Raw genomic sequence first — 23,605 nt, forward strand, 5'->3', positions numbered from 1 at the left:
TAGCATTTTAAGGTTTAATTTAAGAGCACAGAAGCAAAGTGATAACAATATACATAGAGTAAAAATTAATCTTCAATAGCCATTGGTTTCCTCCTCCCCCTCCCTGGCTACTTTCTATTGTTACCCTTTTTCATGCACCATATAATTCCATGTTTCTCTGAAAGAAAAGTATTCCATGGGATTCTTTTGGCACTTTAGTGCCAGTGAAGAGATATTAATAAATAATAATAAATAAATGTCTGCCCAAGACATTTTGCTACCTGAGGAGAACAAAATAGTAATCCCAATACCATTTTGCACACAGAAACCAATTGGACTGACAGATCAATTTTAATTCACATCACTGGCCACAGGCACCAGTGGCCAGTAGCTTTCATGGCAGTGGGTCATGATCTGCTCCAAAGTTTGGTCTACACTTCAGAATGCTATCCAAGGTACTGACCACTCCCCAAAATAGGTTCAACTCTCTGAATAGCTCTTTTAAAGTCCAAACTAAGCTCAAGAGTGGTATTCATCACTCCACTGACATGACAACCACCAGCCACCGTTGGTTACAGGATGTCTTCCACTGCATCTCAAGGCAGCAGGTTAACAGAGGAGACCTGAGGAAAGCTGTGAGATACTCTGTCCTTCAACTACTCACCATCACAAAGGAAACAGAGGCATAATTAGAGGAATGGACCTGATTGCCTACCCTCTTTTCCAAGAGTTAGATCTGTTGCAGCAAATTACTCATATTGTGTTGGATTTTTTTTTAAAAAAAACCCATAAATCAATCAGTAAATCTGGTGCAAGACATTTCTTAGCACACTTCCCCATTAATTAAAAAGCAACTGCTGTTCCAGGCACCTCCAATGACCTGTTTTGTTAAAAACAAAAATCTAGAATGAGTTAACAAGGACAAAGGGAAGAGAGCCACATGCTCAGAAGTGTCTGCAAAATCAAAATCTGAACTCATGCTTAGGAAGGTGGCCTATGGATTTGATGTCAGCAGTGCTGACTGCCAGAGGATGACAGACAGAACTAGCAAGCATACCATGGAGTTTTTCACACTCTGTAATAAGTGGTCATGTTGTTCTGCTATGGTCAAAGCCGCTGAATGAACCTTCTGATAGATTGCCTCCCCTTCTCTTGTCTGAAAGATGAATAGACCTTCCCCAGTATCACACATCCTGACAGAAAAAGAAAATAGAACAGAGTTCCATGTGATCAGATGGATTTGGAAGTACACACTTGTAACAATGTTTCAAGGGAAACAAAAATAAGAAAGAAAGAAAGAAAGAACAACAGCAGATTTACCTGGGGTAAATCAAAATAAATGCACCCTAAGTGATCATAAATGTTTTACAAGGAAGTATTCTAATCTAGAAGTTTGCATGCCTAGTAACTACTGTGCTTGGACAGTCTGCTCAAATCCTTTTAAAATACATCCAAGAAAAAGAATGGCACAAAGGGGGGTTCTTTTGTTATCTTAGTTTGGCAGATTATTTTCTGGCATTCTGGATTTTAAACTATGTTACCCCTTGGAACAAAACTTCTTAAATGCAGTTGTTTGAGATAGGGCCCAAATAGCAATCTTTTTGCTGGAGATAAGAGGAAAATAGCAGAAGATAGTTCCTCTTTCATTTTCCAGTTTTTGTCAAATCTTGCCTTCTCTTGCTAAATATTTCTACTTAGCTATTCATCAAGGTAAAGTGTTATACAACAGATTCAAGGCTAGGTGCATACAACCTAATGTTAAATGGAGGTTAGAGTGCTGGATTGGAACTAGGGAAATATGAATTCAAGCCCACCCATCCAAGCTGCTCACTGGACTATTTGCTATTCCTCAGCTTAACCTACCTCACAGGGTTGCTTTGAAGGTAAGAAGAGGAAGAAAGACCTTGCATACCATGTTGAAGGACAGGTGGAAATAAATAAATAAATAAATAGAATTAAAAGTATAATGATGCATTTGTTCCTTTTCCCTTCAAACAGGTCTCCATTATTGTCCTTATACTCAAATTAAAACTTCAGTAAAAACAGTCATGCAATGCAGCCCTGCTCAAAATCCTTGTTCTGTGTATGTGTGATATGTGTGTGAATAAGGAGTGAGGAAAGTGCATTCCACAAGCTGCATATGGTCCCCTAAGACCATTTTGAGGACCTCTGCCCCTCTAACATATCCCAATCCCCCCCCCTATTATTTTTACAATGAAGGATGAGCCCCCACATCCTCTAGATCTCAGAGACCATTTCACTATATTTTCTCTCCTCCACCATTTCTAATCAGGAAGTAAACAAAAACTTTGGATTGATTTCCTGTTTAGAAAAAGTCCTGTTTCTGAGCTTGTTTGTATACTAGTTTTAAATTTTACACACTGTTTGAATAGCAGCAGAATTTAATTTCTATACCACTTCATAGTGAACTCAGCACACTCTACCTTGTAGCTGTAGTACTGGCATTTAACCACTGCCCCACCAGGGCTCCTTGAATGTATTCCTTCATTATCTACATTATGATTAAACCATATTGCATCAGTTCTTGAAATGTGCACATCTCTCTATGTGAACTTTTCAAACCTGCATGCTCTTTTCAGACATGTCAAGGTGAGAACCCCAGAGCTCAAAGTGCATTCACCTCACAAACTGATCAATCAATTAGGGCTCCAAACTGAGACAATTTTCTGACCTCACAATCTAAAAAAGCCAGTAAAACATTCACTCACCTTCCAGCTTCAAATGTAAACCAAGTGGAGTCCCGTCCATATCGCCGTAGGGCACTTAAAGGCCAAGAGACGAGCTTAACTCTGGGATTCTGGATGTCCCAAAGACAGATGTTTTCAAATGTTATCTGCAAGGTACATTCCCCATGGACATCTAAATTAGGGGATGGCATCAAATACACATTGAATCTCTCTGGGAGGAAAACAAAAGATTTAGACAAAAATCTTTGCAGAATTAAAAGATTGCAGATAGTATACAGTCATAAGAAAATAGCCATACATTTCCAGTCACCAAAGTACTTAGCAATTCAGGAAAAGCAAATATATGAGGTAAAATTCTGAATTGTACCACTTGAATCTGCAGGGGAAGTTCATAATTTTTAATGTTTACTACATGAAAACAAAACAAAACACTGCATATAGAAAAGCTGGGGACATTTCTCTGTATCAGATGCTCATTTAAGTGATGCAGGAAGCTTTTTATGTGGGAACCCATTCTGTAAATTGAGAGTCCCAACAATGGTGATTAAAAGCTAGAAAGTTAACAGTCCAAACTACCACCATTTCATTTGATGTGATCTGTAGAACACATTTCACATTTCTGCCTCTGTAGGAAGAAGGGGAAACAGATTCAGTAACATTTATCAGGAACTCAGAAGGCTAGGCTTCGTTTTCTAATGCAAGAACTATGGGAAGGTGAATTTTCTTTGGGGCTCAAGGGTTTATATTGTATACATTAACAGAAAACTTGATTCTCCAAATGCTGGTCCTTATGTAGTCAAACATCACAATCCACTCACTAGAAAACCCAAGGATCTGTAGATGGTGTAGATTATGGGCTTTTTAGAAAACTTAACTGAGGTTGGGGTGACCAAGCAGCTCAGTTAGGACTGTGTTTGCTTCACGGGTACAACAAAATGTGAGAATGGGGTGTAAGATCCTGGTGAAAGGCACTGTGAAATTAAACCCTTACAAGAGCACACCACAATGAAAAAATTGTTCACTTCTCCTCCTTCCTTTGTTGGCCTTTGTTCTGACAATCTGACCATGCAGGTTTACTATTCCTGTAGAGCTGTCCTAAACATAGTGGGTTTATGTGATGTGATAGTTTGAGTATTGGATTAGGACTCTGAGAAACTAGGGTTTAAATCCCTACACAGGCATGGAAACGCTCTGGGTGATGTTGGAGATGTCACACTCTCTCTGTCTCAGAGGAAGACAATGGCAAACCCCCTCTGAACAATCCTGTCAAGAAAACCCATAATGCATTTGCCTTAGGGTCATCATAAGTCGGGAATAACTCAAGGCACACAGCAATATCCATATGTAAAAGGAGAGCCAGGTTTGAGTGTTGGGCTAGAACTCCAGGAGACCAGTGTTTGAGTCCCTGATTGCCCATGGAAAGGAAGCCCACTGGATGGCTTTTGACAAGTAACATTCTCTTAGCCTCAGAGGAAGGCAATGGCAAACACATTCTAAAAAAAATCCTGCTGAGAAAAACTTGTGATAGGTTTGCCTTAAGGTCACCATAGGTTTGGAAACAACTTGAAGGCACACAACAACAACATTGGTCTACAAATAATATAGACATTCTTAAATAAAGGAAATTATGTTATTTTTGTGTTATTCTATCTCTGTCTATGTCTGTTTAACTTGCTTGCTTGCCTGTATTTCTAATCATCCTTCTGTTGATAGGCTGATACAACTGACATGGGGGGGGGGACAGGTAGACGAGGCTGACAGGATAAACAGACACCCCCACTTGAAGGGGCAAGATGGAAGTAGATGCTCTATTCCTTTCAAGAGATTATGGATACAATGTCCATACAATTGAACATCCTGTTCCTATGAATCTATGTACAAACTGCAGGGCTGTGGTACAAAATGTACCCAAGTATTGAGGCCATACTTTCTATAGCTAAAGTAATTAAAACAGTGGCCAAAAGATATAAAGGAATCCTGTAGCATTATTGAGACAGAGAAAAAGAAAGCAGAGTTCTTGCCATGCAGAGCTTTCTATTAATGGTTAATGCATATTCATTGCAAACTGGCACAATTCCTATCCCCACTTTAACTCCTCCTAAATTCTTCTAGATGCTTGAACATAGCTTTTATCTGTCTATATAACTATCAGGATCCCTAGTTGCATGGAACATTATACTCAAATTCAACTAACTAAAGACCTCAATGCTTTGCATGGCAAAGAGAGGAAATGAAGAGGTGGCCTAGGCAAACACAAACACACTGCAGATGGGACCAATGTATGCAGTCCATGCCCTGTCTCTATTTTCAGTTTTCACATATTCTTACCAACACCTGAATGGGGCTAAATACACAGTGACACAGAGACATACATATTATTATTATTATTATTATTATTATTATTATTTATATAGCACTGTAGATTTGCACAGACACACAATTGTAGGCAGACCCTGTCAAATCCTAACATATGAAAATAAAGGGACAACTAAGCGGAGATACATTTAATACTATTTAGCTAAATGTTTCAGCTCCCACCTTCCAGATTAACATAGCTGGGATTTTATTTTAATTTGTTGCTACTTTCAAGTCACATCCAGTTTATGGCAACCCTAAGGTGAACTTATCATGGAGTTTTCTTGGGATACAGGTGACAGTACTAAACCTATCACTAGTATACAAAGACAGGAGAGAGAGAGAACAGAAATAACCATGGATCACAAATTGCATGGAGGAATTTAACCCTCTGCTGTGTAGGCCCACAGACCTTGGATATTTCTGGCTTTTATGAGCACATGTTAGAAGCACCCTGAACATTTCTATTTGTAGCTGTGTATAAAACTGTATTTACATACCACTTTGTTCCCTCTCTACACCGGAAGCCAGTAGGTCAGGTTCTCCAAGGCTAATGTCATTAATCTGAGTCCCCAGGCACTCTATCTGCAAGACTTTGCACCATTCATCTGCTTCAAGTTCTGCATATAAACGGCCAGAAATCTGCATGTTAGTGCTGTATGGGTGTGATATTTACAGCTACCTCAAATGATTAAAAAAAGGAGAAACAACAGTTTGTGCCATTACACCCACCTGATTCACATGCAAACGTCCTGGATGTGTCATCGTTAAAATATATCCCTACAGCATGCTTTCTGGTGCCTTTTGGCAATCGCAGTATATTCTTCACATGATTAAGTTCTGTAACCTGTAGTTTAATAAATAAATAAATAAATAAATAAATAAATAAAGCAGCAACCTGCTGTTCTCATTAAGTTCTTTGCAAGAAAAAGATTTTATAGAATGGGATTTCACAATTTATGACTCACTCAGCTAAACATAATCCACCAACTGTGTATAACAGCCCATAAGGGGACAATCAACTTTCCATTTTGGCTCCCAGTCTGGGACTGCATTCCCTCTTGATTTGGCTGTGATAGTCCCAACTAATCTCTCATCACATTTCTTCAGATACTTTTAAAATGTCTGGGTTTCTCTCTGCTCTTGCCACTTTCCCCCTTCATCCTGGCTTACTTCAGTTCTGCAAACTGAATTCACTCAACTTAGCCAGGTGAGAGGAGACAAAGGGGCAGAATTTTGCCCTTTCCAGTTGGCTCAGGCACATGTAAACTGCTGCCGCCTCTCCTAGATTGTGTGTTTTTCATTAATAACCTTTGCCATTTTAATGACAATCTGAAGTTGGTTGGGCACATTTGGCCTAGTTTTCACCTGTAAAATGTTGGCAGGTAGGGGACTGCAAAACAAGAGAGTGTTTAATGCAACCAAATGGGCATTATTCCTGGATGAATGGACTGTGTGTGGTTTTGTAGATCGGTTTTGCAGTTCCGCTACATAAAAAGAGAAATGGAAACATTTGTTCAATGTGGAAAACAGTATTCAGTTCAAGCTTGCAGAAATGGAATTATGCATGTGGTGGGTGCCACTGTACATGGTCACACATTTCACAGTGTGTATTTGGTTGCACAGTGTCACAATTCTCTAATGAGGTAGGGTTGTGCAACTGCTACATAACTCCATGAGGGTAAAATTAAAGTCCTTCTCATGAATTATGAATCTCAGCCTAATTTGTGTATGCAATCCATAAAAAGAGATGGTTCACACATGGGTTATAGACAAGCACAACAAACAATGAGATGCTTTATCAGTGCATTTGATTTGTAATGCTAAATTTTCCATTTAGCATTTTTATCAGAGTAAGTGTAAGTGCACATGAAAGAACATCACAGCTACTATGCCTTAATAATAATAATAATAATAATAATAATAATAATAATAATCATTATTTATATACCGCCCTGTGGCAAACCAATCTGGGCGGTTGACAACAGTAAAATATAAAATATAACAATTAAAAACACTTTATCCCTCCCCCCCTTAAGACAATATTAAACAGTATAACATATTAAAAATACAATATCAAGCATAAAAAGAGCAATTAAAACTAAAAAACCTGATATCCCTCTGTTGATCCTCGACCATCACTAAGATGGGGCCATGGGAGGAATGAAGGAATCAGGGAACCTGGGCCGGGATGGTTAGTCTGGAAAGGCCTGCCGGAAGAGATCCGTCTTGACCGCTTTTTTAAAGCTGTCTAATGATGTTATCTGACGGATCTCATTCGGCAGGTCGTTCCAGAGTCTGGGGGCGACAGCAGAGAACGCCCTCTGGGAAGTTGCTGCAAACCTAGATTTTAGAGGCTGCAGTAAGTTCTTCCCAGAGGACCGGAGAGCGCGGGGAGGATTGTACGGGAGGAGGCGGTCCCTGAGATAGCTTGGACCCAAGCCATTTAGGGCTTTAAAGGTGATAACCAACACCTTGTACTGGGCCCGGAAGCTGATATTTCACAGATGAAAATTGGGACATGTGTGGCCAAGAAACATCAGACTTTGGTCAAGACAGAAAAACATATTAATGAGGAGAAATACATAAGCTAGGAGAAGCTGCAGCAGCTTGAATTGTTTGACCCTACTGAGAAAGCACAGCTTTCCCACAGCTCAATTTGAATCAATTAAAGTAAGCTGAGGAGAAAAGGGGAGGGGGGGAGAAAATGGGACATTTTAAAATCAACTGAGGATTTATTAGGGCTATCCCTATCTATTTGGGACAGTTGAAAAGTATGCATCCACCAGGCAATTCCCAATTTTTCTCCAGTTGACAAGAGAACAGATGAAATAACTGGAGAGTTCCAGGTTTTCACAGTTCTCATTCTGACTTCACCAGTCTGACCAGACTGTCTGAGATTTACAATATTCCTAAAAATGAATCTTTCCATACTCTACCCCCAAAATGAGGAAATGCAATAGCAAAAGCAGCTACATTTTTATACTGCTTCATACTGAATTAAACAATCTTTAAGTGGTTTACAGGCCAGCGTGTAAGCTGATTGCCCCCAACAGCTGGGTACTCATTTTAGCAACCTCAAAAAGATGCCAGGCTGAATTGACCCTGGAGTCCCTGGCTGATATCAAACTCACAACTTTGTGACTGTGGCCGCAGTACCAGCATTTAAGCACTGTGCCACCAGGGCTCAAGATAATGTCAAGGCATGTTAGGGCTAGATTCAAAAAGCTGGTGGAGATGGAGAGAAAAGGCAGCAGGGTTTGTAAGATAGGCAGTGTCTCAAATGTGGCTAAAACATAGGCCAAATATAGGCCCCTCTGCTGAACTATTACTTTTGCTCTTTGGATTCAATTTGCAGTGACTGAAGTAAACTTGAAGACAAAGGGTGAAAGTGGGAGGAGGAGGAAGAAATTGGGAGCTTTTAAAATCAGCTGAAAAAGTGAAACAAGTGAAGATTAATTGGGACTGTCCCTGTCGAACAGAAACAGTTGGAGGGGATACAATAAAAGATGTAATTTGTCACCAGGACTAATTTGACTCATGATCGAGTCAAATTCACTTCATATATTGACCTTGTACATAAGGGAATGGGCAAATTCTAGGAGTCTAAACGACAATTTTTGCACCATGAGGAACTAGTCCCCCCAAAATGTCAAGCAAAGGGAAGTGGTCAGACATTTATGTCTGGTTTTGTAAAACCTCTTTCTTGAGGGGATGATCCGTGTAAACTGCAAGAAAGGCCTAGCTCACATCTCTTGGACAGGAAAACTGGCATTTTATAGCATATATATATCCACTTACCTACCCACCTACCTATCTACCTAAGCAAGGGAGGACAGGGATTGGGGACCATATGAGGCCCATTATCCCCCTAGCTACATATTGTTCTGCCCTTGACTGGACCATTTCTCCAACAGCTCAAGTGCTGGACATACCTGTGGTTTTCAGTTTCTAACTTACAGAATTTAAAGATGATTTAAAAGATTCTGCTTAAAACTTTCTGCCACACTTTTTTGTCTTGACTGAAGTGAAACATACTGCCTTTCCTGCCCTTTAGTAGCACTTAATATTCTCCAGACAGCTTAAATCTGAATTCTGTTTTAGAACACATTTCCAAGTGATTTTATAAAAAATGAAGGTAACTGTATATGAGGTATGGGCTATTTGCTGCCCATGATGGCTTTATGGTGTTTGGGACAGAATGAAGTAATAAAAGAGAGATGTTACTCAATTTATTCATGTTATCAATTCATTCTTAAAGGTCAGATGCTGAAAGAGCAACTGCTCAGTAGAAATCTGAAAGGCAGAGCAATATATTTCAACCTACATTTTGCAAGCCTCAGTTCACATCTAAAGCTTAAAAGTTCATTCACCTGAATAGTAAAATTTGTTTTCACTGGTGTACCTTTTCTTCCCATATTTTTGCTTCCATATGGCATCGGTTTATAAAACTGACAATGGAAATTGCTCATTTTTTCACGGTCATTATCTATATATTCTGATCTGATATTGTAAATATCAAGAAACATTAATCTGTATTAACACAATAAAATCCATTTCACCTCAGAAACAGTTTCAAGTTTTGTGGTGCATATAAAAGAGTGTGTACTTATGCTCTGCGAAGAAGAAGAAGAAGAAGAAGAAGAAGAAGAAGAAGAAGAAGAAGAAGAAGACACATTTGCACAAACAAAACTTATAAGTAAAAGTATAAATAATAGCTATAAGGGATACAATACATCTCAGAGTGGACTGTGGTCAAGGCCCTGTCTGCACAAAATCATAGAATCACAGAGATGGAAGAGACCGCTAGGGCCTTCAAGTCGAATCTCCTGCCATGCAGGAATACACAAGCAATGCACCACATAAAGATGTCCATCCAGCCTCTGTTTAAAAACCTCCAACATAGAGACTCCTCCACACTCCAAGGCAGCATGTTCCACTGGCAAACAGCTCTTACTGCATTTCATTTTTTCACCCTAAATGTAGTACCTTACATTTCTTCCCGTTGAAATTTATTTTGTTAGTTTTGGCCCACCTTTCTAATATACTATGATCATTTTGAATTTTGATCCTCCTCTGGAGTATTAGCTACTCTTCCTAATGTGGTGTCATCTGCAAATTTGATAAGCATGCCTTCTATGCCTTTATCTAAGCCATTGATAAAGATGCTGAACAGCACTGGGGCCAGGACAGATCCCTGTGATTCCCCACTGGTCACCTCTCTCCAAGATGAAGAGGAGCCATACCAGAATACTATGAAAGCAGCTCAGAGTATCCTGGTCCCAAAACTGGCCACACATCCCTCTGTTATCTGAGCACTCTGGGATGATGCCAGGCAGCTACTCACACATACATCCTGCTATGCCACCCACCATCAGCAATGGCTCGGATCACTCCCTCTGAGGCCAAAAACAAGATGCCCACCATTGGTTGCATGGACAGACATCTTGTTCTGAGCTCAGAAGGAAATACAGTGCACCCATGCCATACGCAGGTGCACTAAAAGTGGCTTTCTGCTTATGTGGAAGCCACACGACAATATAAACAATGGTGCACATGCCCCATTGCTTCCTTTGGGGTGCGACCAAACGTGGATTTTCCCTTATGTGAGGGGAGGGGTCCGGAACAGATCCTCCGCATAAGGGAAGGGCCCACTGTACTTGTGCCAGCAGTGGTGAGTGGCACAGAGGTATGTGTTCTCAACATCCACCTAGCATCTATCTCTCCAGATCTTCTGGGAAGAACCAGAGCAAAGATGACTTTTTAAATCCATGTTAAAGGTGCTAGATGACTGATTCGGTGCTGAACTAGCCATATGTTGCCCAGACAATTCACAGCAGACTGTGGATTGGGACCTGTGTTGTCCAGACTGAATGCCATGAGGACAGGGGGACGATGTGTTATTTGGCCCATGCCAACATGGCCTAATTGTATCTGCTCAGTTGGCAGTGGAGGTGGTAACTGCTGAAGAGGGATTTCAAGTCCCCTGCTTTCCCCTTCCATCATCCTCTATCTTTAATCTGGACCCAGGCAACCATTCAAATGAAGGATGCAAATAGACTTTTAACAGAATTTTGAACAGATAACAGTTCTCTTAGCATGCCTTGGCATGCATTGTGATAACACAGGACAAGAGGTACCCGATTATGTTGTGAAAGAATTTTACAGAATCGGTTCATTCTACACTAGCAAAATCCCTGAGCAGATTGGGATATCTGGAATGAATTTTACAACCCTCTCTGAACTTACCAGCAGTCCTGTAAGCTGTGCTAGGCCTCTTTCTATACTTCGTGAGGCTTCCAGGCCAATTGTGACCAGGGACCATAACCAAACTGTCAGGCTTCAACCTGTGGACACTGTGGTCTCTCAGCAGTCAGTTATGGGATCAATGGAATTATTAATATTACCCTATACCCAGGAGTGACAGGAGGACAGTACAAATTAATAGGTCCCGCTGATCTGGAGAGGGCTTGGCTCTGATTATGTTCCATATGGTTTTGTCTTGCTTAGTAATATTTGTTGACTGTTTAACATCCATCGTAAAACTGGGGGATTTTGGAAAAAAATAATAGCTTACAAAATACTGCCGAGACAGGATTGCCAGAATGAAAACTGGAGATTCCTCCTGTAGAAGAAGGAATTTTAGCAGGTGTTGCTTGTTAACAGTTTGTGTGACAAGCAACACTTGCTGAAATCTCCTCTCTTATACCTTTTCTTTGATTAGCTATATCTCTGTCTATACCTATATCTCCTCTTCTATCAAAGATACAGGAGCCCTTCCTGGTTTTAACTCTGGAATCTCCACATGCCAGTATAGACTCTAACCAATCAAAAAACTACTAATTACATATTAAGGCAAAATATAATTATAATTTTAAAACAGAACATAATTATATTTTAATGTAATTCTTGACTAAAACATATATTTCACATTCAATGCACAGACAATTCTGAATCATGGCTTGCAAAACTGTCCTATGAACCAAGCATTTCCAAGTAAGGATTTTTAGTTAGTCTGCCCTTGCTGGGAGTCCAAGTACTTTTTTTTCCTAGTGGGATCCAAACCAGCTCTCAATGGCTCTGCCTAATCCACAGGCTTGGAACATGCACTACGACTGCTAGTAACCCTTGGCAAGTTCCTTCTCCCATATGTCACTAATGAGCCAGCATGCCAGATGGAAGAGAGGGTTGGAAGCATTTATGCCCTCCATCCATTTGACTGGACCTTGTTGCCACTAGCAGGCCAAGGAACCCTTACAACGGGAGTGGGGAGGAGTGTTTTGGAGGAGGGATTGGTAAAAAAAAGTATTTTATTAAGCTCTTGTTATCCAGTTTCTACATGGTTTCTATTTTAACTTGTTTTAATGAGTTAGTTTAATATGTTTGGAAACCCACTGGCTGACCTTAAGCAAGTCCCACTCTTTCAGCCTCAGAGGAAAGCAAAGCAAAACCCCTCTGAACAAAGCTTGCCAAACAAACCCTGTGATATGTTTCTAGACATATCTTTCACACCCTCCAACATTTAACAGATCAAAACAGAGACATGTGCAGTAAAGCAACATCAGAGTCAAGATGGCAAAATTTCTGAATGAGGAGAAGCACACAAGCCAGAAGATGTTGCAGTGGTTTTCTTTTACATGAGTATACTGGGAAGGGCAAGTCTGCACACGGCAGGTTATCTCTCAGCATTTTAAACTGAATCACTAAATCATTGCCAAATCACTGGCTGCCATCAACCCAGGTCCCAGCCGCACTCCACCAGCAGTTTTTAGGAAAGCATGGAATAAGGGCAGGACAGAGGATTAATTGGGACTGTCCCTGCCAAACGGAGATGGTTGGAGAGTTTGCCATTTCACATTTTACATTGTTGTAAATTCATTAAATTGATTCTAGTGTATGATGCCCCAAGATCTTGAATATGTGGTGGGCTATTTAATAAAATAAATACTTTAATAAACAAATCATATTTTGTGGATCACAGGGGATGGAGGAAAGCTAGGATTTTAATCCAAGAAAAGAAGAAAAGAATTTGGGACTTTAAAAGATCACTGCTCTGTTTATTTTCAACCCTGCCTTGACAGAATATAATGTGAATGCCTACAGATTCAGAGGGAAACTGTGAAGGGGACACGCTCGCACAGGAAGTAACCATTCTTGCTATCAACCTGGAAGTGATGCCCCACCACTTCCTATTTCATTTTTTGGCAAACATCATTAAGTTTATGAGTTTGGGAGTAATTAAGGAGGTTGGTAGAAACTGCTTTGATATGTTAAGCTGTTTTACACTGTTTAGAGGGTGAACATCAACCAAGCATATCCTCCAGCATTTCACATATGAAAACGGTGACTTCTGTGGGTAAACAACATCAGTGTGGTTAAATGGATTTGCTCAGGTAATCAGAGGATATTAATGGAGAAGTACAGACAAAACTACCATTTTAAGTAGAGAAACATTGGAATTTATATACAAAGTTTAGGAAAGATGTGAACAAATTAAAAACCCAGGTAAAAACAATTCTCTCTATGTGTGTGGCTTTGCTCAGGTAATCAGTATGATTAACAGTAAATATATTTTTAATGTTTATGTATATTTACATTATGTTAATGTATATTTATAGCCCGAAAATATCTATAGCCCAAATATGTTAATGTATATTTATACTCCAAAAAAACCAGACAAATATACAGAAGTCAAAAGGAAGGAGAAGGAAACAACTGATAGTAAGCCTTTTAAAATATAGCAGTTCATTGGAGTGGTGTGCATTCAATTTTGGACACAGTCTATGTTGAGAGGTTGCAGTTTTGGAAACAGGCTTTGCTAGCACAAAGAAACTGTGTCTGCTCAGACTGCAACTGAGAGTTTAAGGACAATTAAAAGATTAAAAAGTCTTATGCATATACAGTTGTGGTTTGGACTCACCAGCTTCCCATCCCTCCAGAAAGATTTTTAGTCTTCTGGAGCAATTTTTGGGAAGCTCAAATGGAAAAAAGAAGAAGTAGTCAATCCTTTCAATAGCAGAAGCATGCCATGAGCAAAACTCTGTTTATAGTATAAACTCCCAATGGTAAAATGAACTCTGTATCCAAGATTTTGTATCCATGAAACCAATGCATTACACAGTAAAATGTGAGCATAATACATCACCAACACAAGTGAGCATAAGTCTGATGAATTAGTGCAATAAATCACTGAAGTAACAAGGGAAAAAGCTAGAGAATATCAGCTCAAGCCTCTGTTGAATTCAACTGATCCTAATGCTTATTAGGACACAGTATCAGTTTTAAAATGTCAATAATGGTTTGGTAAGCTTTTTAATTCTAGAATCTAGACATAAGAAAAATAATGCTGTTGTTCATCATGGTATTACCTATATTTGTAGAAATGAGCTTTATTCATAATAATGGTAGAATAATCAGCAGAACTGGGAGGGGAGTGATTTTTCTTTCCTCTCTGTGTGCTGCTCCAAGTGGCTGGAAAAATCTCTTGACCAGGTTTTCAGACAGCTTGGAAGGAAGCAGTGGGGGAAGAAATAGAGTCCCGTTGTGGTAAATGTTAGCTAATAAGATGTTGGATTTAGGCCAGTGATTGTAAATATGTAAAAATGTTGGAAAACCCATACCAACTGCCACTATGTGAGTTTTCACTGTTTCTGCTGCTGTCATGCTGTCAAGACAATGCTGATTTATAGCAACCCTATGCATGAAAGATCGCCAAGAGCCCATCAACTCTCCTGCTGTGGTCTTGAAAACTGAGGGGTATGAGTTCCATGATTGAACCAACCCACCTGTAGTGTCATCTCCCTTTTTTACTGCCTTCCACTTTATGAAGCATTATCATCTTTTCCAATGAGTCATGTATTCTGTTCAAAGTGTGATAACCTCATTTTAGTAACCTAGAATCATAGAATCATAGAGATTCTAGTGGGAGAGGCCACAAGAGCCACCCAGTCAAACTACCTGCTATGCAGGAATATACAATCAAAGTTCCCCCGACAGATGGCCATCCAGCCTCTGAGGTTATTGCATTAGTTATTAAATCAATTCACTTCTATCTGGTTTAAAGCTGAATTTGAGTGGCATCCTAATCTTATCAGACTTTTTTGCCACTGAATCTGCCGCCCGAATACAGCCCGGGTCCATTCCCACTTCCATCCCCACTCCTCCTGGCTCTTTTCAGATCTGGCTGTTTTCTGACTTAGGAAACTGGCTGATGGAGCAGCACTGCAAGTGGGGATGGACCTGGGCTGTATTCAGGAAGCAAACTCAGTGGGGGAAAAACATCTCATAAGATCAGGATGCCGCCCAAATTCAGCTTTAAACTGGATAGAGGTAAACTGATTTAATAATCAATGTGATAAGCCTCTCTGTTTAAAATCCTCCAAGAATGGAAACTCCACCACACTTTGAAGCAGTGTGTACCACTGTCAAACAGCTTTTACCATCAGGAGGTTTCTCCTAATGTTTAGGTGGAATTTCTTTTCCTGTTGCTTGAATCCACTGCTCCATGTCCTAGTCTCTGCAGCAGTGAGAGTTCAGGTCAGGTTGGCTCTAGCATCCATATGTTTGTGCATTTTCATTTGTGAATTTTATGAGTTTTATAAACCACCCCTCCCCCAAAAAAATGTCCAGAGACACTGGAAATATTTTTGGTGTCATGGGAGAGTCCAAGTGAACAACCAGATTTCCAGGACAGCTTTTCCGAGTATCCAGCAATAGAAGATGGCTGAGATTTCAAACATGGTGGGCATACCACAGAGACAAGAGGCATATACCACTCAATTTTCAGAAATTAGAAACCTGCCATTTTGGGTAAGTGGAAGGGCTCTCATGTCACTCTTCGCTACCTTTTGGTTTTTTTGAAAGGATTTCTTGCTGTTTCAGAATGAGAGACACCCTCCTCCTTAACCACATTTTGAAGTATCTTGAAGTTGTTTTCTGTGTTTTCTTTATCCAAAACAGAGACAGCTGAAGGCCCGGGAGATGTGGGGGCGAGGCAAATGAAGGCCCACCTGTTCGTCTTCTTCCCCCATTGCCCCCTTGCAGACCTTCAGCTGTCTCCGGAGAGGCAGCTGAAGGCCTGGAAGGCCAGGGGAAGGAGTCTCGCTCCAGAAGACCTGGCCCAGAGGGTGTCAGTCCCACCCCAGAAATCCTGTTTTCCCTTCCTCCCAGAAGTCCTACCTCCAGCACCATATAACACCCAGTGCTGGAAGGCTTTTTAGTTTGGGCACTTGGTCCCTAAAAGGTTCGCAATCACTGGTTTAGATTACTTAATTTATCTTTTAGTGGTTTTAAACCTGGGTTAAATTTAATTTTAATTTAAACAGTTTTGAACTGTTTAAATTGATTTTACAGTATTACCACCTGGAGTTCTTTCAAAACATGATGGGATGAAAGCATTTTATCTATTACCACCACCACCACCACCACCACCATCATCACACCATCATCATAATCTGCCACCGCCGCCTCCTCCTTATCCCCTCTAAAATTCCCTGTATAAGGCAGGTTGATGGCATGTGAAAAGCTCCATCTAAAAGTATCCTTGTAGATCTGGGAAGAACCTAAATTGCTTCTTTTCAAACAAAATTTATGCACACAAGATGATCACAGAAATGGGATTAATGGACAGCTACAGACCTAAAGTTCCAGATATTGCCTTTTTCTGAACATGGCAAAGTCAAGCCTCTGGATTATGCATGGGAGAAAAAATAGATCCCCTTTGAGTGAAGAGAATATTTAAGAGGCTCGGATCTTATATTTAGGCCCTAATTCCCACATCATTCAGAGAGAAATGGATGTAACATAGCTTTGCATGGCTATGAAGAGTACAAAAGTAAGAAAGAGACATAAGATTTGCATCAATAATTTCTCAGCTTGATATCATTACAGGTGACACACCTTCTGTGCTGAGCTGAAATTAACACTGCTCTAAATATACCTCCTGCACAATCCCTATAGGAGATCAAATGAGGAAGAGGATGGGACTTTTGAATATGGTCTCGTATAAATTTCCACAAACTTCTATTTCGAGATGTGACAAGTACGGCAAATAGTCCCTGGGGTTTTATGACCAATTCTGTATAAATTATGCATCAGAGAGGTATAGAAGGGAGCAAATAGACTAAGGAGACTCAAATTCAGGATTCCCATGAGATTTGTTTCTTAAACACCACTCAATCAAAATAAGAACAGATCAGCTACTGAAAGCTTATCTTTTTTTTCTCACAGGCTCTTAGACTATTTGCACAACTACATCCCAGTTTTTAAACATATTAAGCTGTTACAGTCAAAGATTAAGAATTAAAGAATCCATTACTGTTATCATGATGCCAGGGGGGAATTACACAGGTACCTTCTCAGACAGAGTGAAATCAAGATGGCATCCCCAGATGATGAGGAAAAAACAACAACATTTAAACAGTTTTCAGGCTCCAACCCTCACTAGCAATTATATTTATGTAAATATGAAACTTGGAGAGCAGGACACAAAAATCAAATGCTTGGGACCTCAACACCTCTCGCTATATATACCTGCCTGAGAACTGGGTACTGCCTGAAGGCTCCTCCTCAGTTTCCCACTAATGGGAGTGATCGCATACCCTCCAACACTGCACAGATGAAAACTGCAACTCATGTGGCCAAGTAAAATCAGACTGTAGTCAAGATGGAAAAACCATTTGTGGGGAGGAATATGCAAAGTAGAAGAGGCTGCATCAATTTGCTATTGCAGGAGTCTGCTCAGAGTCTGCCCCCTCCTTTCCTCTCCCCGCATTGAGTTAATTGGGTGCAAACAACTTTTGTCCTTTGAGATCCGTGTGCAGCAACTAAAGTCAGATGAGAGGCAGAAAGTGAGAGGAGCAGAGTAAAACTAAGATATTTTAAAAACAGTTTAAAAAGTGGGGCAATAGAAGATTAATTGGGATTGTTGAGGTGGTCTCCCAAATTCTGGGCCCCTTTCACACTGCACAATTAGTTTAAAGCACTTTAATAGCCACGGTTTCATCCTATGGACTCCTGGGATTTGTAATCTGGGTATTTAGTATTCTCTGCCAATAAACTTCAGTCCCTCATCAAATGACAAATCCCAGGATTCCATAGGATACATCCGCAGCAATTAAGGTGATATCAACATGCCACAGTTTTGCAGTATAAAGCCATCTTTAGGTAAATATCTGAATTCCAACACCATTCTGGCTCTTATCTCTTGTGTTGGAGCATCATGAATCTCATGCCTACTGTATATTCTTCAATACATGATCATTTGCTGCTCTTTTAAAGACTTCTATAAAACTGATTTCATTTCCTAGTTACATAGCTATGAGCTTCTTATTCATACAAGGGTCTTCTCCTTCTCCTTCTCCAGTAAGTCAGTCTACTGCAAAACTGTGGCACTTTGATATCACCCCAGTCTGGCAAGGGGATTTTCTTCAGAGAAACAGATGTCTCTGCTCTAATCCCACAAACTGGCATTCACCTGCATGTGTGACAAAATGTCATATGCATGAATTGTGTGCCCCATCTATCTCTTGGGTTTGGGTTACATGCATATTTCCAAAACACAGCATGTGAAACTACAATGTCCAGCACAGATTAAACATGTATGAATCTCTGCCATGTTGTTCCCATTAACATTTTAAGGATCACACTAGCCTAAAACCAGTTGTTAGTCCAAACCAGAGAAGACATGCTGAAGAAGCTAAAAATTGGTAAATCAACATGGTAAATTGATTCAAAGGTTCTCCATTTGGGACCAATCATTAGATGGAGATCACTGTCCCTTCTATTTTGTGATGACACTGGGATGCTGATCTCCACTCCTACCTGCATATAGACCCTATCCAAAGCTGGAGAGTAATGAGTTACAAATAAATAAATTGATTCGAATGACCTTTTGTAGTAATGACAATATAAATACATTACAATTATAACTTAATGAGATGACGTGGACAAGCTTCTTGGTTGTGTAAAGAAGACGACGTGTCCCCTAGACCCTTGCCCATCTTGGTTGACTGCCCAGGGAGGAGATGCAATAAAAACTTCACTACACCTTATAATTAATGCATCCCTTCAGAAGGGTATATTTCCATCTGCCTTAAAACAGGCAATAGTGAAACCACTCTTGAAGAAACCCTCCCTAGATCCCCTGCTGAGGAGTAACTATAGACCAGTCTCCTTACTACCATTCTTGGGCAAGGTGATCAAGAGGGCAGTCACCTTCCAACTCCAAGCTGTCTTGGATGAAACTGATTATCAAACTGGCTTCAGAGCGGGATACAGAGTCGAGACTGCCATGGTCGCCTTAGTCGATGATCTCTGTCTGGGCATCGACAGGGGAAGTGTGACCCTGTTGGTGCTCTTGGACATCTCAGCGGCCTTCAATACCATTGACCATGGTATCCTTCTGGAATGCCTGAAAGAGTTGGGTACTGGGGGCACTGCACTCCAGTGGCTCCGGTCCTACCTCTCGGGAAGGTTCCAGATGGTGAGGCTGGGGGACTATTGCTCTCGGAAAAGAGAGGTGACATCTGGCGTCCCCCAGGGCGCCATTCTGTCCCCCATGCTGTTTAACATTTACATGAAGCAGCTGGGAGAGATCATCTGGAAACATGGAGCACGGTGTTATCAGTACGCTGATGACACCCAGATCTATCTCTCCATGTCTCCGACTGACACAGTGACTAAGGAAGGCATCTCTCCTCTGGATGCCTGCCTGGGATCCGTAATGGGCTGGATGAGGGAAAACAAACTCAAGCTGAATCCAGAGAAAACAGAGGTACTTGTGATAGGCACCCCAAGCCCAGACAAGGAAATTTGCCATCCAGTCCTGGACGGGGTCACACTTCCCTTAAAGGACAAAGTTTGCAATTTGGGAGTACTCCTGGACTCATCTCTACAGTTATCATCTCAAGTGGATGCGATGGCCAGGAGTGCTTGGTACCAGCTTCGGCTGATACGCCAACTGCGTCCCTGCCTGGACCGAAAGGACCTTGAAACTGTAGTACATGCACTGGTAACCTCTCGCTTAGATTTCTGTAATGCACTCTACATGGGGCTACTTATGTACCAAGTTCGGAAGCTTCAGCTAGTCCAAAATGCTGCAGCCAGATTGGTAGCTGGAACCTCAAGGTCAGACCACATAACACCTGTATTAAAATATCTTCACTGGCTGCCAATTTGCTTCCGGGCCCAATACAAAGTGTTGGTTATTACCTTTAAAGCCCTACATGGCTTGGGCCCGAGTTACTTGAAGGAACGCCCCTCCCTACACAATCCGCCCTGCACTCTCAGAACAACTGGGAAGTATCTACTCGAGCATCCCAAGGTGAGACTAACAACTACTCACCAAAGAGCATTTATGGCCATGGTCCCTATGCACTGGAACAATCTTCTGGAAGAGATCCAACTTATATCTACCCTAGATGCCTTCAAGAAGGCACTGAAAACTCACCTCTTCCAATTAGCATACCCCCCTGACTCTCTATAATAGAATATCATTCCCAAACAGGACCTACCTCAAGATCCTAATTAGGATTGCATATTGCATGTTTTTAGACAGATGATTGTTTTTATACTTTGTTTTTAATAATCGTTACTGGAATTGTTTGTAATTGCATTTGTATCTGTATTGTTGTATTATATACCCTGATGTAATCCCACTTCGATCCATTGGGAGAAGCGGGAAAATACAAATAAAACGTATTATTATTATTATTATTATTATTATTATTATGTAACTTGGCTCCTTTTGTAGTCTAGCTGTAATATTTTCATTATGGGTGTATGGCCTCACTAAATATTATGTGGAATATCACATGGTTCAAGTGCTAGCATCTGTTGTTCCTTGTGCTTTGTTGTGGATGCTGAATTGTGTGTTTGTACCAGAAGTCAGTGGCTTATAGTATACTGATGCTTTAAAAATAAGTAAAAATAACTGTATTAATTACTTTAAAAAAAAACAAGAAAGAGGTTTTCTTACATTTAACTTACATAACTGTGACTAATTCAAAATAAAGTAATTTTCCAAGCTGTCATTGTTAGTGCTGTATTAGGAATTCTCCACAACACCTTGCACATATTTCTGGATTCCATTCTAGATTTGCATCCAAGCATTTTACTTTTGGATGGTATTTTTGTTTTGTTTTTTGTAAAACAGAACTGGAATTTAATGTCTTCAACTTAAATTTTATGGGATATTCTTGACCAATTTAATTTTACTGCTTATTTAATGGCTCTACTGATCACTGACAAGTTGCAATGAAAAGATGCAAATCCTGAACTGGTTTGCCCTTAAACATACACAAACACAAATTATATTCTCAGTGAGACAGGTAGATTTTTTTGTTAATGGCATCTGAGTGACTTTGCTCATTTTCAGGACTGAGGGTTTGGAGTTTTCCCCCAAATGCAAAAGTGAAAAAAATTGCTACCTTATTGCATGGACCAATAAAAGTAGTAGAACTGGGTTGTCTGTGTTCTTGTGATCAATCAGCCTTTGCTTTTGTGCTTGTTATCTGTGTGCTTCACTTCACATAGGGACAAGGTATTCATTTTGTGGGAGATATTTTGAGCAAAATGCAGAAAATATATTAAAAATCACAACAACACTTGATGTCTCAGCCTTATACTGGACGTGAGAGCTCTCCCAGGGAGTGCCAATTCCTCAACAGGCTGTCTTCCTGTGTCAAGACAGCCCATCCGATCAAAATCTCAGCAATGCTGAGGATTTTTCCCTCATATTCTGGCACCAGTGACTTTTAAGACAGATGGATGCTTGGTTGTATTTTTGTTGTTTAGAAGTCTTTAGATACGATATTTAACAAACTTCTTTAAATCTCAAAATATTACCTAAGATTTTTTTGTAACTAGCTCTCTCAAAAAGCTGTCTATGCTGTTTTATTAGAAAGGCTGCAAGTCTGTAGATGCTAATTAATTTGAAAGAGCTGGAGATAATGGATCCCAATATAGGTAACATTAGTGATGACAAAGTCTCATTGAAACCAGAGGAAAAAGGAAGCTCCCATTCCAGTGCTTTTTAATACCACTTATCAACAAATATCATTATCTGTATTGGCACCAAAATCTAGACTAGCTGGGGAAGGGTTTTTTTACAGACAATTACAATTTCACTCAGTAGCAACACTAGGGTTGCCATCACACAGTGCGGTAAATCATAGTGTCACCCCACATTGACGTTCTTCCATACCACACCATACAGAATCCCTAGTAATCTTTTTGTAATGTTAATCATAAATTGTGATTTCCATATATCACTGAATGCAATGGTAATAGTTGTGACATAAACAACTAGCAAAATTAAAGTTATACATTTAAATTACATTCTCATATACACAGCCTATATGTATTTACATGTACATAGCTTCGTGTGGTTAAAGTGAAAACTTGGTAAGATAGGATGCTTTTAAAGAAAAATTTTAAAATAATTTTTTTAAAAAATTAATAGTTGAATTTAAAATTTTAAAATTTTATTTTTTTAAATAAATGAGGACTTTCTCCTTCTGCTGAGCCTTGCCCCACTCACACCATCTCTTCCACTAAACTCCATCATTTTAAAGGGAGACAGGCAAACGCGACAACCTGTTTCTGCCAAAAGGCAGATGTTTAGGGAGCAGTGGTGTCACACACACCCCTTTAGGGTGTCACCTTGTGTGCCCCGCACCCTGCACCCACCCAATGATGCACCTGATTTCACTGAGAAAACGCAGGAGAAGCCTGCATATCATCAAGCTCTTTGTACCTTGTGATAGCATCGGAAGTAGGCAGCACGCTCATCTGAAAATTTTTCTATTCTTTTGGGCCCTTTGCTTGATGCTTTCTTGAAGACCAGCCAACATCTCTGATATATCTACAAAAAAATAATAATACTTGTTTTTGAAAAAGAAAAAGTTCTGTAATTCTTCTATCCACTGACATTTTATTTTAAAATACATATTTCAATATTCAGTGTGTTGGGTCCAGACTAGGGTCTGCCCCTCACTCCTGGAACCTTCTTCCCCCGCGAGCAAGAACCATCACTTCTTTAACCAGCTTCAAAACGGAGTTGAAGACCATCCTGTTCAGGGCAGCGTTCCCAGACATTGCATAATTGTCACTTGCTATTTGATGTTCTTCTGTTGCCTGTTTTATTTAATCATTTCCTGTATTGCTATGTATTTTATATATATTATCCTACTAGAGAGGCCCCTTCCCCACCACCACTCCCTTTGTGTCGTGTCTTTTTGGATTGTAAGCCTGAGGGCAGGGAACCGTCCAATTAAAAAGATTGTATGTACAGCGCTGTGTAAATTTACAGCGCTTTATAAATAAAGGTTAATAATAATAAATAATAATAACCCTCTAACATTTGAAAGGTGAAGATCAGGAGACATGTGGCCAAGCAACATTAAAGTGTGGTCAAAATGGCAAAAGCAATTGATGAGAAAAAACACACAAGCTAGGAAAGACCACAGCAGTTTCCTTTTGCCTGAGGCTATAGGAAAGGCAAAGATTCCAATGTGAAGTCGAAGGCTTTCATGGCTGGCATCCATAGTTTTTTTTTGCTCACA

The 23,605-nt window shown here is 40.1% G+C and overlaps 1 protein-coding gene across 3 annotated transcripts in view; it reads right to left on the minus strand.

Moving 5' to 3' along the window:
* DOK5 (docking protein 5) overlaps positions 1-23,605 on the minus strand; it is an 83,632-nt gene that overhangs the window by 7,758 nt on the left and 52,269 nt on the right. Inside the window, exons 2-6 of one of the 3 annotated variants that reach the window (XM_089518497.1) lie at positions 22,798-22,905; positions 5,775-5,889; positions 5,543-5,662; positions 2,709-2,859; positions 1,037-1,172 (exon numbers count right to left, since the gene is read on the minus strand). In XM_089518497.1, coding sequence (XP_089374623.1) covers positions 1,037-1,172; positions 2,709-2,859; positions 5,543-5,662; positions 5,775-5,889; positions 22,798-22,905 — 630 coding nt within the window. Of the gene's footprint in view, positions 1-1,036; positions 1,173-2,708; positions 2,899-5,542; positions 5,663-5,774; positions 5,890-22,797; positions 22,906-23,605 lie in introns of all 3 variants that reach the window. The other 2 variants (XM_089518496.1, XM_089518498.1) reach the window with 2 other exon arrangements.

This window comes from Sceloporus occidentalis, unplaced genomic scaffold (genome assembly GCF_023333645.1).
Source record: "Sceloporus occidentalis isolate IW3139 unplaced genomic scaffold, rSceOcc1.0.p SCAF_3, whole genome shotgun sequence".
Classification (NCBI taxonomy): domain Eukaryota; kingdom Metazoa; phylum Chordata; class Lepidosauria; order Squamata; family Phrynosomatidae; genus Sceloporus; species Sceloporus occidentalis.